The sequence below is a fragment of the Mus pahari genome, chromosome 22 (assembly GCF_900095145.1).
Source record: "Mus pahari chromosome 22, PAHARI_EIJ_v1.1, whole genome shotgun sequence".
Classification (NCBI taxonomy): Eukaryota; Metazoa; Chordata; class Mammalia; order Rodentia; family Muridae; genus Mus; species Mus pahari.
Window position 1 is genome coordinate 32,164,723 of NC_034611.1, and position 16,018 is coordinate 32,180,740.

The following is a 16,018-nucleotide window of genomic DNA, read 5'->3' on the forward strand; positions in this document are numbered from 1 at the left end:
AACGTATGGGCCAATCACATTGAATACTTTCGGAAATGTAAAGGAAGAGACAAAGCGGGGTGGAAGAGGAGGGGAAAGGAAGATAGAATGTGTACCGTGGATTTTTAATTTTTACACCGTGAAGTTACATCAGGGTTTCCCAAGATTACAGAGACTAAGAGAGGCAGCAGAGCTGAGAAACGGGGCTGAGAAGAGCAGCGTGAGTCAGCGCTAATGGAGTACTACTTATGAGAAGAGGGGAAGGAAAGCCTAAAATTAATAACATTGGGGACAGAGTGGCGGGAAAATGGTACGCCAAGATACTGAAAGAGTTAAAACAAACAAAACCAAAACAAAATTGTCTCAGAAAGCACCAGGCAAGGGACAGGAAAACAAGGGCTGGCAAAACGGAAGAGCGGCTGCGAACAAATATTCTCAATTTCTCAAAAGCATGGGCAGGTAAATTCAGAACCTCGACCCTGCGCTCTGCTCTCTGAAGAGGTTAGAAGATCTCCGCTACTCGGGATTTTGCAACCATGGTGGGGTCACATCAGCTCATCCTTAAAAGACTCCGGAGTCTGCGGCCGGCGTCCCTGGCAACGCCCAGAGGTCTGCGCATGCGCCCCTGCGGAAGGGGGCGGGGCGGAGTCCAGCGTGCGTCCTCCCGGCCGCCAGGGGGCGACGAGCGCGCCCTAGGCGTTTCACCAGTGCCTGACCCCTGGTGTGCGCATGCTCCCGCGCGCACAGAGGTCACCGGTGCCGGGTGTCTTCCCCACGTGCGTAGTGAACTCAGGGCATCATGATTTAGAGATGGGGGCTCGCGTGACCCGCGCCTTCAGGAACTTCAACGTGGAGGAGCGAGCGGAGCGGGAGATCAGCAAGAGGAAGCCCTCCGTGGCACCCAAGCACCCTTCCACCCGCGGCCTCCTGCAGGAGCACCTGAGTCGTGAGTGCGGTCCCTCCCCGGCCTCCGGTGACATTGAGGTCGTCCCCGCGCGGGCCCGGGAGGTGGCAGCTGGAAGGAATCCCGCAGCCCAAGGCAGCCCGCGCTCTCTCCCGTGGTCTGCGCAGGCTGCACGCAGACTCTCGTCCTCGTGTTTGCCCCTAGATGTCCTGATGATTGTTTAATATTGTACATGTTTACGAGTTTAGAGATGTTTTTCCTTAAAAAAAAAAAAAATANNNNGGCCTATTTTCTTTCCTTAGAGTATCCAGAAATCGAAGAAGTTGTTTCTAGAAAGGATAACAAGCTGCTGTCATTGCTAAGAGATGTATATGTCGATTCCAAAGATCCGGTGCCTGCCTTGCCGGTAATGTATGCGTTAATTAAGTCGGCAGGTTTTTTTTGGAGGTCTGAGGAAGTGATCAAGAAAAAGAGGGCAACGAGTGAAAGTGCAAAGTGTGTGTGCGTGTGGGGGGGGGCAGTCAGTGTAGACACGGGCAGGGCTGGACCCCTTAGATACTTAGAGTATACGGAAAGACCTGTGAAGGGGTTGATTGAATGAACCTACGTGAATTGTTTATTGCAGAAGTTGTAGGGTTTGGTTACATCACTTTTTAGTGGTTAGCTGAGTGACCCATATGACTTTGAGAGCTATTTCATAGTCTGTAAATTGAGAAGCTCTTAATGACAGCCTCGGGGTTTGAGGGGGGGGGCATGTTCGTAGTTTTGAGGAAGTGTCCCGACAGGATATGTAATATTATATGTAACTTAATATAATATGCTGGAATGATGGGCATATCTCATGTGTCAGGTGAAAGTGTTATGTGTAGTGATTAAAACCGACCAGGGTCTTACTTTTTGAGGCCCGGGATACCTTGCAGGCCACAGACCATTCAGTGGATGAGCAGCTGAACAGCTATAGTGTAATTGCAGGCTGGGGAAGATGAGGGGCTGATTCTGAGGAAGTGAAGTGACATTCAACCCTGGGCCTGGAGTGTGACTTGAGGTTGCAGTCTGGAAGGTAAAGAGTTAGATTAAATGAAGAGGAAGTACCAGCCATAGCTCTCAAAGTTTTGTTTTTTTGTTTTTTTGTTTTTTTTGCATTATAAATTTTTTTTTCTTTTTGTTTTTTTGGTTTTTTTGAGACGGGGTTTCTCTGTGTAGCCCTGGCTGTCCTGGAACTCACTTTGTAGACCGGGCTGGCCTCGAACTCAGAAATCCGCCTGCCTCTGCCTCCCCAGTGCTGGGATTAAAGGCGTGCGCCACCACGCCCGGCTGCATTATAAAATTTTTTTTTGTACTATCTAATACTGAGCAAAGACTGCAATTGCAGCTACTTCTATAATATTCATAATTTAATAGTGACTACAGGATTTAGTTACTAACAGATTCTCCCACAATAAAGATATATTAGTTGATGGCCATAATGTATTATTTTTAAGCTGAACAATACTTGGAACTAGGGTTTCCCATTTATGCTAAGCACGAGGTGCGTGTGTGTGTGTGTGTGTGTGTGTGTGTGTGTGTGAGAGAGAGAGAGAGATTTTTGTGTAAAGATACTTATTTGATATTATATTTGCTTGGTATTTAGTCTGTTGAAGTGATCAATTTAACCTCTTCGAATAGTTGCCAGTCACCTAAGTATAATTTATTTACTAATTTTCCAACTTCTGTTTATAGACTTATTGGTGCTGTTTGTTTTGTTTCTTACCACTAGACCCATACTATCTCAATAAAGCGGTATGGCACATCCTGGTGACTGTTATAACTTAAAAAAACTTCTTGTGTCTTCTCAAATCACTTCCCTCTAAATGAACTTGGGAATCAGATTTTTAGTGTCTTTAGTAAGCCTTGTTTAGATTTGATGATAATTAGATTGTATTCACAGTTTAGTTAAAAAAAAAAGGTAAAGATCTTCTAATTTTTTTAGAAGGTCTTTGAGGAAGGGAGAAAGATGTTATTATTAAGTAGAAATTTTCTTCCTCTCATTTTAATGCATGGGAAAATGAGTGATTTTTATATTCTAGCTACTGACATAACTAGTTATCATTTCTGCTAGGAAGTAGTTTTTCAGTTTTTTTGTTTTCTTAATGTTTATGTGGAATCTGTAATTTTTTCTGCCTTTCCACTAAATGAGGATGTTAAATTTTATTTTAACAAGTGATTTATTTGTCAAGTGATTGATATGAAATACTGAATGGAAAAGCCAGATCTGTATGCATGGAGGGAAAGGCAGATGTATCTGGGTTTGGAAGATGAGAGATACTTTGAGATTTAGGAAGTGGAAGAGGAAGAGAGCGAGTGCCAGAGACTCAAGTGGGAACAAGAAGGTGGAGTGAGCAAGTGTCGGAGACTGCTTAAAGGATATGCGACAAGGGGAGACTGAAGGGGACTTGGAGTGATGGCTGCATCATGAAGTACATACCAAGGAATTTTGATTTATCAGGATGGCTCTGGGGAGTCATTGAAGAAAAGGCAGGGGAAGAGAGAGAGAAAGAAATATATTGATGTTGGCCTAGAAGTGGTGTCGGCAGGTATAGCTGAAGATGAAAAAGAAAGAGGGACTCCTTGGCACGGCTTAGGTAGTGAGCACAGAGACTGAGGTTAAGCTTAGGAGGGGACTCCCAGAAGTCCCCCTGCCTATGGATGCCTGTGATGCACAGACCGAGTCTCAAAATCTGTATATAGGTGAATGGGTGTGCACCCATGTGTGTGCATGCACGCGCTCTCTCTCGCTGTGATAGCACTGACCAGAAGCGTCTCACAGAACTAGGTAAGAGTTCACCAGTGCGGGGAGGCTGGGAGACAGTCCTCAAGTAAGCTGTTACAGCGCCGTTAGAGTGCTGCGCATTCCACACTCGCGTTCCACGCATGTGTGCTGCTGGTCTCATCAGTTCTCATTCTTATATACAAGTTGAGGTTTCTTTAACTCAGCTTCTGAGAACCAGAAGTCTTAAAGATCTTGGAATATTTGTATGTATATTACGAAGCATCTTTGTGATAGGATCCGAATTTAATTAGGAAATTTGTTTTTACTTCATATACAGCTTAAGCTTGAAGGCGGGTTGGTGAGTTATTCTGAGTGTACCTGCATTTTGACTGCCGACCATCACAGGAAGTTAGGTGTGGCACTTTCTACTTGGGACGTCATGGTGGAGTTGAGAAGTTTTGGATTTTAGAGCACTTTGGGTCTCACATTTTTGGGTCAGTAGTGCTCAGTGGCTATGATTTCATGGTGCGCATGCAGTTGCAGTTTTACCGAGGCTTTCTAGCGAGCTATAGTTAGGAAAAGAGTGGTACAGTGCAAAAGCCAAGTGTGAGGAGGTATGTATGTGTTTACTTGAAAAGAAACGGTTGTGGAAGATGTAAATATTTTATCCTAAAGCCCTTTTTCTTTGGTACTAGGTAAAAGTTGAACCACGACAAGAACCAAAGGAATTCAGACGGCCGATTGGAGATCACTTTGATAAGAATATCATGGACATTCCCAAAGGCAAGATTACTGTTATAGAGGCATTGACCCTTCTCAATAACCATAAACTCTCTCCAGAAACATGGACTGCTGAGAAAATTGCCCAAGAATACCATTTAGAACTGAAGGATGTAAATTCTCTTCTCAAATATTTTGTTACTTTTGAAGTCAAAGTCTTACCTCCAGAAGACAGGAAAGCAATACAATCAAAATGAAGAAAATCACGAGACAACTTCCCATGTATGTGCTCCCGAGCTCCGAGCCCTTGTTTTTCGTGTATTAAATTATACAAGTTACTGTGAGTTGAGGGCCATAACGTTGAAAGCTCTTTGACCTCTTTAGGATTGTTCATATAATTTTTTTTAAATTTATATATGTATAGTTCCTGGGTATATATGTTAGCCATATTGATCATGTTGCCTGAATGAGTCGATATTAAATTTCACTTTTCAGTTTAGGTTGGTTTGTTCTTTGTAGTAGACACTGAAAGCAAGAGTCCTCCTGACTCCTATGAGACAGGCATTGTGTTAGGGACAGATAATCAGCAGGGGGACATAGTGACTATATTTCCCAAGTGAAGAAAGAGTGAAAAGAAAGAAAAATATGTATTACTGCTCTAGAGATGAAAAATCCATGAGGTTTTTTTTAATGTGTTAAATTGTTTTTAAATATGAAATACATAGCTGTCTCTCTTTTGACATATAGAAATAGGTAACTTGAAAAGCTTTCTAAGAGAAAGGCAATACTTAAGACTATTTAAACAAATAACTTCCTTAATTTAGAAATGAGAGCGATATGAATGAACAGCTAAAACTATGAGGATCCAATTTGATAAACATTTATACCTGTTTTCATTCTAGGAGAAAAACACAGTAGAAGTGTAGAGTAACTCCCTGACGGGCCCTAGAAAGTTACCGATTCATTCACTTAAACTGGAGCATGGCACATTCCAGTAATAGAATCTCAGATAAGGTGAGATGAGTTTGGCTCCTTCTGGCATGTTAGACTTGTGGGTTCTTGCCCAAGTATACCTGCCTTATATAAATTACAGGACAATGGTGAAGATAAATGACAAGAAAGCCAGGCAAATCCGAAGTCTTGTAGTTAAAATAGGTGTCTGCAGAACACACCGGAGTTGTCTGTAGTGTATGATGCAAGGAAGCCAAGATTTAGGTTCTCGATCCTAGTAGTAATTTTACTTATTCTGCAAAACGAAACACAGTTCAAGAGGGCAGAATGGAGTTGGGGGGAACTGGGCTCGTCCATATTCTTTCAGGGGAACAGACAGACATCCTTGCCTGAGAGTCCCCTGGAAAGGATGTGGAAGATGGGAAGGATCCAGCATGGTGATGTAGGAGGCAGATGGAACAGCAAAGGTGGGAGGTGACTGGAAAGCTTGCCAGCTTCTTCAGATCTAGTCCCAGTGAATAAACTATACCTACTTATTTGTGATTCAATATAGAAGTTTAAGAGAATATGCTAATTCCAATCCCTGCAGATTATAATGGAAAGTGCAGTCAAAACCATCCTCCATTAATTCAAAATGAATATGTGAATCAGTAGTACTGACTCAGGTTTCCTGGGTGGCTAGCAGATGTAAATATGGTTTCTTATCTGGTATCACACAATAAAATCCTTCCATTTTGCACATTAGCCCACTTTTCTGTTTTTTTTTTTTTTTTTTCTTTCATGTAGAACACTAATTGTAGTATCATACAAGGTGTATGAAATTTACGTTTGGAAAAGCGGAGTTTAGATGTCAGTTCCTTAACTAGCTGTGTCTGACTTGTCTTCGACTGTACAACCGGTAATTGAAGTGCAGTTTATATACCAGACACTAACCTAGACACTAACATGCCTTACATGTCTTAGCTTTATTAACCTTTACTACAAGCGTGAAGTTAAGAATGCTTTCCTGGGAAAGTTGCAGCCTGGGAAACTTCAGTAAGTACAAAGATTAGTGAATACTGAAGAGTAAACAGAATATTTTATACTGACTACTACACTTGATTGCCTGTGTGGGAGTTGTAAGATTTATGTGAACACGGGTTGCCTGAGCATAAAGGGCCAAAACTGCTCAAATGTCTGCTTCTGTAAGTCCTTTGTAGAGCTTTGGGCTAATGGATGACTAAACGCTCTCTGCTATGAAAGACTGGATAGCAAGATTGAAATCTCTGAATGAATGGATTCTAGATCAAAGATGCTCTAAAAATGACCAGTGACTGTAATGCCTGCTGGTACTGGTGACCAGTGACTGGTATTTGGGTCTCACATTTATTTTGAAAAGTGAGGAATGGGAAACTGAATTTGAAGGAATGGAATTGAATAAGGAGGAGAGAAGAGAAGAACTCCTAGATTTGGCTTTAGTAAAAATGAGAGCTGGGAAAAGCTGTTCATGAAGAAGCCTGTAGCAGAAGAGTGGGTGGTTTGTGTAAAATTCTACCCTAAAGAGATAGGGTATCCAAACTTAGGCACAGCTACTGGCAATACCAACCACTTAGTGTCAAGAGACACATAAACTCAGGTAAGCCCACCCAACCACAAAGACTACGTCTCAAAGCCATTTGATATAACATCTTAGCTTTACCTTTTACTTTTGGGGTGGGGTGGGGTTTGAGGTAATATCTTACTGTGTAGGCCAAGTTGACCTCAAACTTTAACCCATCTGCAGCAGCTTCCCAATGCTGTCCTTAGCTCCAGTGTGTTACTAGTTAGTGCCTCATCACTCCGAAAGAGCTGCGTGTTTGCTCAGGAACGAACATCCTCCTATCTATATTTTCTCAGTGCCCTTAAACATTCATGATCTTTGATCTGAATCTCTATATGATAAATAGCTATTTAATACAGAGCCTTTTGGCGATTAATTCCGTGGACTCTGTCTCCCCGCAATGGTTAGTTACTGGGTAGTGTTAACAGTAAAGCTAGTCATGGCTTCAGCCTGAACATCTTCACTTACAGTTGCCATAGCTGCCCAGAATAACGCTGCTTTTCATAGCAATGATTAGCTTTTATTACTAGAACCAGAATGGGTCTGTCTGGTACAAGCTTGAGGTAACCCAGGTACATTCTGGCTTGGATGAAGTCACTTTTGCTCTGACTACATTATAAGCTACTGTTGTTCTGACTTACGTCATGGGAATCCACCAACTCCTGACGTCATCCAGGACTACTTTTGTCAGTGGTCCCCAATAAACTGCACTGCAATCCTAGATCTGCCTGCCTACTTCTTAAACAAAAAGTGTATGGTAGTGTCTGTGTGTGTGTGTGTGTTGTTTTATATATCTGTGTGGACACATGCTAGAGCCTGTAAGTGGAGGTAAAAGGACAAAAGGTGAGTTGATTCTCTTCTTGCACCATGTAGGTTCCAGGGATTGAACTCATGTCAGGTATGGTGCCAGTGCAGAACCAGCAGAGCCATCTTCCTCATCCTGGGTTTTGTTTCTTGTTGTTACATAACACTATGGCACCGATTCTCATCCTCTAAGACAGTTACAAAACAATCAATGAAGCAGTCGACAGACAGCAAATGAGTAACAAAATCCTGAAGTGGTACCTGAATCCATGAGAGAAGGGAGGCTCATGCTTTAGATATTCCATGTGTATGGCCACATCCTCAAATTGCTACAGTGGGGAAGGAAGGCTGACATCTTGCTATTGACAGGGAGAGAGCTGTTGCTGTGGGCAGTTTAAGTGGCCACTGATGCCCATGTAGCTGTCGTCAAGAATGTAAAAATGTTAGCAAAACTTACAGCTTAGAAAAAGTTTTGTGTCTAATATATCAACCCTCTGCCCTGTCTCTTCTTGGGGGTCTTTCCTGCCAGAAATAGCGGAAGATCAGAATGCTAAGCTAGAAACCCTTGCTTACTTGGTTCCACTGAGGGGTTTAGAAGAGCAAGAGAAAACAAGTTTGGTCAGGTTTGAGCAGTCATAATCAGAACGGAATGTAAAGCATCAGAATCCTTGAGAGGAGTGAGGAAGAATTCCCTCATACCTGTGACACTTGCTGTTTTCACTGTCCATTATTTCAGTACAAGGAAGAGGTACTGAATAGTCAGGTGAAGAGCCTTCTGTGTTAGAAACCAGGACATTAGTATACTAATGCAGAATTTCTAAGTGTTATTAACACTTTTAGCCAAATGCTTGGTGAGTTGAGTGCCTGTAGCTGAGACTGGGACGTGGGAGGGGACAGTATATCTATGGCAGAAAATAAAGCCAGCAGTGTTACTCTTCAGCTAAGCCCTTATCTAGTTGACCATAGGATGCTTGCCATGTCCTGGGAAATCATTTTCTTATGAATTGGATCTCCTTGAATATGAGAGAGGCTTGCCTAAAGGAGACAGATCCACCAGGAAAGTCCGTCCCTTACCTATGGAAAAGCGCCAACAAAGCCCAAGATATTCTGTGGGAAATGGGCACACAACAGGGCATTGCTCCTGTGGTTTGAGAGCCTAATAAACCAAATGACTCTCAAGAATGGCACAGCTCCTTTTCTTTCTCAGCTCAGTTGATGGATAAGAGTTCTTATAATGTTATCAAGGCTATTGCTTACCTGAGAGAGAGAGGAAGTCTGGTCGGGACAAGGATGCGCCTTCCCATAAAAGAGAAGAGACAAAAATTCACTGAAAAGATGAGAGCTGAGCCAAGAAAGCAGAGGCAGAATAGTTTGCTTGCAAACCAGTGCAGTCTTGGCACGCCCTCAACCACCTTTTCTTTCTGCTTCTTCAGGGAAGGTGAGGCACTTCCTCCCTCCAGCATAACCAGCTGCTGGAATGGATATCCCATAGTAAAGGCCGTAGGGAGCGTTCAGTGGGCCTCACATCAGACTCATTGTTTACTACTAGTCCTTCAAAAATAGGTCTAATAGATACACGTTCTAAATACACTGATGTGGTGCCACTCTGAATGGTCTCTGGGGCCCTGTGCAGTGATTGATGGAATCTAGGAAGCAGTGCCCCGCCCAGCTTTGTATTTGATCAATCTCCCAGTCTCTAAAAACATACCGAAGACAAATTCTCTTTTAGGAAAGACATTATAGACTTCTATGGGGGAAATTTTAACCCAAGGTTCAGGCAGTAAAGGCAGCATTAATCAAGAAAAGTAGAACTCTGTTAGCCTCCCCATAACCAAGCAGCTAATAAATTCCAGACAATATAAATCTCTAGGTGATATGCTCCAATTATAGAGCCCATAGAAGAATTATAAGGAATTCTGGATTCTGCCTGCCATGCCTATAATAGCCCAGTATGGGTGGTAAAGAGGCAGGATGGAAATTTAAAAATGATGTTGACTACAGGGAGCTGTGATGATATGTCCTAGTCATGATACAGTACCTAATATGACTAAAGTAGTAGAAAACAAAACAATCATGCTCCTGGTTTTGTTAGTGCTGTCTGAACTTAGCTGATGCTCCTCCCAACATTGCCTCACAAGCATGTACATCAGTTTGTCTTCTCTTGGATGAGAATACAGTGGCCACCCTAGGATTTCCTCAGGGATGTTGACACCATCCAATTGTCAAGTCACATCAAGATGGCTTTGGACTGCTCTGTTCTCATTACATACCACCATTAATATAGATGATACCATCTTAACGGAAGGACTATTGGGGGACATGGTAGAATGATTGCATTGTCACTTATGCACAAGGGGACAGACTGTCAACCCCTAGAGTCATGGCCCTGAGCCATCCATGAAGTTCTTACAGGTGCTCTGGTTGGACAGAACCCGTTTGCTTCCAGACACAGAGAGATGCAAAGGGCAAACTTCTCCATTCCGCATACCACTAAACATGCACGGGCTTTTGCGAGGCTCTCACTATTCGTGTGCTTTCCTTTCTAGTGTAATTTTCTGCCTATGTAACACTATCTGCAGATTAAGAAAGGAGCCACATAGCCGGGCAGTGGTGGCACACTTGGGAGGCAGAGGCAGGCAGATTTCTGAGTTTGAGGCCAGCCTTGTCTACAGAGTGAGTTCCAGGACAGCCAGGGCTACACAGAGAAACCCTGTCTTGAAAGGAAAAAAAAAAAAAAAAAGGAGCCAAATAAGATTGGAATATTTCCCAGCAGAAAGCATTTGTAAAGACATACTTCAATGTGCAAGTGCAGTTAAAAGTCACTAGATGGCGTGAGTTAGACTCTGGCCTTAATAGCACAGACAAAAGTTCTGAAGTTTTGATCACTTTCTGGAAAGGAACTGAAAAGAGATACAGTCTTTTTTCAACAGCAGTTTCCAGCAGTGTGTGTGTGTGTGTGGGGGGGGTCTCTACAGCAGTCATAATGCAGACTGGCCTACCTGGCCTCAATCTTCTGTAAACAGCTGCTATAAATGAGTTATATGAATGTTTACAGCCATGTGTGTTACAGTAGCCTATTAATTTGCAAGTTGTGCTCCCTTTGAAACTGCCTAACTACCCTAAGAGGCCACCCCAGGGCTATGATATAGTAAGTGCAAGAAAGGGTAGGTAACAGACTTGAAAACGTTTGGTATCAACATGGACTAGCAGAGGGAACTCGAGTATCTATCTGCAGCTATTGTACAGTCTGCCATTTGTCCTGTCTGGTTTGAGACAGGAGAAAAATCACAACAGCTACCATGCAGAACTAATAGGTAGCATGGCTGATGATGGCTCATAAGCCAGGGATGTTTATTGCTTGTGGAGGAACCTGAGACCTTACACTTGAGGGTGGGACTGTGGCATACGGAGCAACCATAACATAGTAGAAGATTTTTCTAGAAAAAGAGTGAGTTAACCTGCTGATGGTAGTTAAAATCTTGAAATGTAAATGATATAGATACTCACATCCTGTTGATGGGACTTCAGCTCATTTCACAGTATATCCTCTCCAGGATCGGGCCCAAGCACATGGTGTATTATGGTGCTTTATCTGCCCCGTATAACCAAGCAGATGAGTCAGCCAAGTGAAAGAGAAACAAAAACATCTTGCAACGTTAAAGCAACAAACACTGGTCCCATTAGGTACACCTACTTTGGTGGGTTGTGTGGATGCTCTTGGAGAAGTATGAGTCAAATGGCTGGCACAGACTTACAAGTCAGACGTGTAACCTTGCAGTATTTCCAGGGGCAGTGCCAAAATCCCAAATGGGCTCAGGGCATTGTAGAAGAGGAAAGAGTTCAGAAGCCAGATTGGAAGACTCCTTGCCTGGGTTTAGCTTTCTCTGGCTACAGCCACCTCCGGTTTTGATGGCTATGACTGCCCTATGATCCTCCTGGAGCATAGCTGGCTTTCCATCTCACTTCACAGCACGCTAGAGTCAAAAAATCATTTGAGTGTTATGGAGATTTGTGGCCTTGACCCTGGACCAGGAAAAGACTTGATTATTGGAGGTTAGCTTAAGGTAAATGCCTTCACCCAGTAGTGGTGGCGCATGCCTTTAATCCCAGCACTTGAGAGGCAGAGGCAGGCAGAGTTCTGAGTTCGAGGCCAGCCTGGTCTACAGAATAAGTTCCAAGACAGCCAGGGCTATACAGAGAAACCCTCTCTCAAAAAACCAAAAAAAAAAAAAAAATAGGTAAGTGCCTTCTGGCTTTGGTGATTAGGAGGATCGATCGATTGATTGATTGTTTTTGAGACAGGGTTTCTCTGTATAGCCCTGGCTGTCCTGGAACTCACTCTGTAGACCAGGCTGGCCTGGTGAGCCTCTATTTTGAAGGAAGTCACACTCCTGTGGAACAGTTGGAGACAACTTTTTCTTAAGGTTCAGCAATTTTCCAACAGCATATTAAGTTCCAATAAAACTGCACACTTTGCAATCCTGAATATCTGCCATTTTTAAAAAACTAGTTCTCATATACTGGGACCAAGTTATTGTGGAACAAACTATGTCATGAATATAACAGAAGTATCGTAGAAGAACTCAAATTGTAGAACAGAATCCCCAAAGTTCTGTCATTTTTTCAGTGCGCTGATATTCTGAAATATGTCTTAAGGACAAAATTCTTCCTCTGCTTCCTGTGAGGATAAGAGCCGCAGAGAAGGCATGGCAGATATCCTCGTTTGCTTCTCTGTGGCTGTGATAAAACACTGACCCAAATCAACTTGGGGAGGAAAGAGTTTATTACACATTCCAGATTGTAGTCTATTGTCAGGGGAAGCCAGGCCAAGAGCCCAAGTGACAACCGAGATGCAGGAACTGAGCAGAAAGCATCAAGGATGCTGCCTACTTGGTCACATTCAGGCTCATGTTCAGCTCCATATATATATATTTGATATGTCTTCATTTACATTTCAAGTGCTATCCCGAAAGTCCCCTATACCCTCCCCCCGCCCCTGCTCCCCTACCCACTCACTCCCACTACTTGGCCCTGGCCTTCCCCTGTGCTGGGTCATATAAAGTTTGCAAGATCAAGGGGGCTTCTCTTCCCAATGATGGCCGACAAGGCCATCTTCTGCTACATATGCAGCTAGAGACACGAGCTCAGGGGGTACTGGTTAGTTCATATTGTTGTTCCACCTATAGGGTTGCAGACCCCTTCGGCTCCTTGGGTAATTTCTCTAGCTCCTCCATTGGGGGCCTTGTGTTCCATCCAATAGATGACTGTGAGCATCCACTTCTGTATTTGCCAGGAACTGGCATGGTCTCACCAAAGACAGCTATATCAGGGTCCTTTCAGCATAATCTTGCTGTCATATGCAATGGTGTCTGCTTTTGGTGGCTGAAAATGTTATGGACCCCCCCCAGGTGGGGCAGTTTCTGGATTGTCCATCCTTTCATCTTAGCTCCAAACTTTGTCTCTGCAACACCTTCCATGGGTAATTTGTTCCCTATTCTAGGGAGGGATAAACTATCCACGCATTGGTCTTCTTTCTTATTGAGTTTCTTGTGTTTTGCAAATTGTATCTTGGGTATTCTAGGTTTCTGGGCTAATATCCACTTATCAGTGAGTGCATATCAAGTGATTTCTTTTGTGATTGGGTTACCTCACTCAGGGTGATATCCTCCAGATGCATCCATTTGCCTAAGAATTTCATAAATTCATTGTTTTTAATAGCTGAGTAGTACTCCATTGTGTAAATGTACCACATTTTCTGTATCCATTCCTATATTGAGGGACATCTGGGTTCATTCCAGCTTCTGGCTATTATAAATAGGGCAGCTATGAACATAGTAGAGCATGTGTCCTTATTACCAGTTGGAACATCTTCTGGGTATATGCCCAGAAGAGGTATTGCTGGATCTGCCGGTAGTACTACATCCAGTTTTCTGAGGAACGGCCAGACTGATTTTCAGAGTGTTTGTACAAGCTTGCAATCCCACCATCAGTTCCCTTTCTTATTCAGCCTAGGATATGTGCCTAGGGATTGTACCTTCCAGAGTGGCTTTGGCTCATTTTCATCAATCAGTACTCAAGACAATGCCTTACAGAACTGAAGGCAAGTCTTCAATTGAGGTTCCTTCTTATTATGTGTGTCAAATGGATAATCATGACGAGCCCTCACAACTGATCTTGTGACAAGAATATATATAATCAGAATGGAATATATATATATGCCACTGTATGAATCTCAAGACACAATCCCTGAGTGGAAAAGAAACAAGAGTACAGTGTTGATGGACAGGAACAGTACTTGGTTTTATGAGAAATTATAACATTTGGAAAAGATACAGAATCTTGAAAAAACAAAGTCACCCAACCGAAAGGAACTCTGCTCACTGCTCCAAAGCCAGCCAACTGATGAAAGGATTTACATACAAGATTGGCTGTTGCCATGTCCATGCAAGGTTGGTTGATAGGGAGAGTTACTATTTCTTGTATGGGTGGAAGTTGTGTGTGTGTGTGTGTGTGTGTGTGTGTGTGTGTGTGTGTGTGTGTGTTCAGGCCAGCTGGTCAACCTAGAGTGTCATTCCTCAGGTGTTCTCTCCCTACTTTTTGAGTCCAGATCTCTATATCATCTGAAGCTTTCTCAAGCTGGCTGGTCATCAAGCGTCATGGAGCTATGTGACTCCATCTTCCTTGCACACACTCTCACACCAATCTTTTTGTGTGTGTTCTGGGCTCAAATTCACGTCCTTGTACTTACATGGAAAAGCACTTTACTGACTGAGTTCTTTCCCAAGCTCAACAATTTCTAAAGTAAGCCTCAGGCCTTTTTCTATTTCCAGATGAATATTGATTAAATTTAGTAACACATGCTTGGTAGCAACAATTCCATTTAGAGGTAATGATATTTGAGTATTTTTGCTCTATAGCAATATGCTTTGTACTGCATTGTATGGGAAATGCAGCCAATTTTTCCTTAAATACCTCATTGCCTCACAAGGTAAATATAACACAATGATCCAACAATTTAACTGAACTACAAAATAAAGATCTCTAATTTTACTTTAGAATTGTCTATAATTGCCTTTCGTTTTTCAGTGGTGCTTATTGCACAGTAGTATGTATTTTATATAACTTTAATTTGCTTTAAATTTGACTTGTTTTTAATGTAGGACATTATGATGTGGCAGTTCTTTATTATGGACTTGTAAATATTTAAATACTTGCTCTTTCATGGCTACTCATAGAAGATATCGTATACTGGGCGCTTCAATTTAGGGTTCAGATTTTTATCAGTGTACAGGGATGCTTGCAGACTCACCATGCATTCAACCTGGACTGTTCACTGCTCCTTAGAGCACATTCATTGTCCTCTTCTTGCTGTTCTGTTTTCAGTTCATCATTGGGGTTGGAACTCAGATCTGCGCATGCTAGTTAGCGCTCTAGCACTGAGCTCAGGCTTTGTATTCATTAGTCAGTCATGCATGTCTGTGTCAGTCTTCCTGTTCCTACTGCCTACCTGTCAGATGAGGTTGATTCAGACAGGAGTCTGGAAAGACATTTGAAATGTCTTGGGAAGGGAAAGGGAGGGAGAAGGAAAGAGAGTATTATATTGAATTTTACAAGTAGCCAGAAATAGTATAGCATCATCACAACCAAACAGTATCAGTCCATCCTTGGGTTTTTGTTTTGTTTTGTTTTGTTTGTCCCTGGCTCTGATACTTCTTGAAAACTAGCAAAAGTGAAGGTCGTCAAAATTTTAAAGACCCAATTTAAAATGAGTGAAGCCTCAAAACAATATTCTTAATGAGGCCCTTAGATATTTAGGTCATGACATTCTATTTTTTTAAGAGACCCACTTCTAGATAGGGTAAATGTATGACCCAGTTCTGAATGTAGATGTAAAATTAATATAGTCAAGTTTTAAACTTTCTTCTGCTTGCTCAAGTAAGTTGTTAAGTAAAAGAAGAGAGAAACTTTTAAACTTGGCTTAATAGTTTTTTTTTTTTTTTTAAGACAGGCAGCCCTTCTAACCATTTTCTAAGGTCAGTCTTGCTAACAATTATTCATTTATCATAACTATTTGTTCACTTACATTGTAGACACTTATGTTAAAGCTGTATAGTGTAGACAATAACCAAGGCCCAAGTCTCTTAGATGTTGGAGTTGGGGCATTAGTTGCTGTCCAGTTGTCCCAAGAAGAAAGCATCCCAAGACCTTAACGTTTAAAAGAACTACTTGTTCCATTTCATGGATCTACAGCAGGAACTCCCCTGAGTGACTTTCCTTTGAGATCTCAGGTATATTGGAAGCTTGGATGTTGTCATCTGAAGGCTTATCTAGA

At 42.4% G+C, this 16,018-nt stretch overlaps 1 protein-coding gene across 1 annotated transcript; it reads left to right on the top strand.

Moving 5' to 3' along the window:
• The first annotated feature begins 729 nt into the window (after positions 1–729).
• Ndufaf4 (NADH:ubiquinone oxidoreductase complex assembly factor 4) lies at positions 730–6,044 on the top strand. The gene is made up of 3 exons (XM_021222417.2): positions 730–925; positions 1,186–1,289; positions 4,328–6,044. The coding sequence occupies exons 1-3, from the start codon at positions 790–792 to the stop codon at positions 4,607–4,609; spliced, it is 522 nt and encodes a 173-aa protein (XP_021078076.1). The 5' UTR covers positions 730–789; the 3' UTR covers positions 4,610–6,044.
• Positions 6,045–16,018: the final 9,974 nt, after the last annotated feature.

Coding starts and splice junctions, on each gene's coding strand:
- Ndufaf4 (XM_021222417.2), top strand. CDS start 790: ATGGGGGCTCGCGTGACCCGCGCCTTCAGGAACTTCAACGTGGAGGAG. Junction 926..1,185: donor CCTGCAGGAGCACCTGAGTC/GTGAGTGCGGTC, acceptor TTCTTTCCTTAG/AGTATCCAGAAATCGAAGAA. Junction 1,290..4,327: donor ATCCGGTGCCTGCCTTGCCG/GTAATGTATGCG, acceptor CTTTGGTACTAG/GTAAAAGTTGAACCACGACA.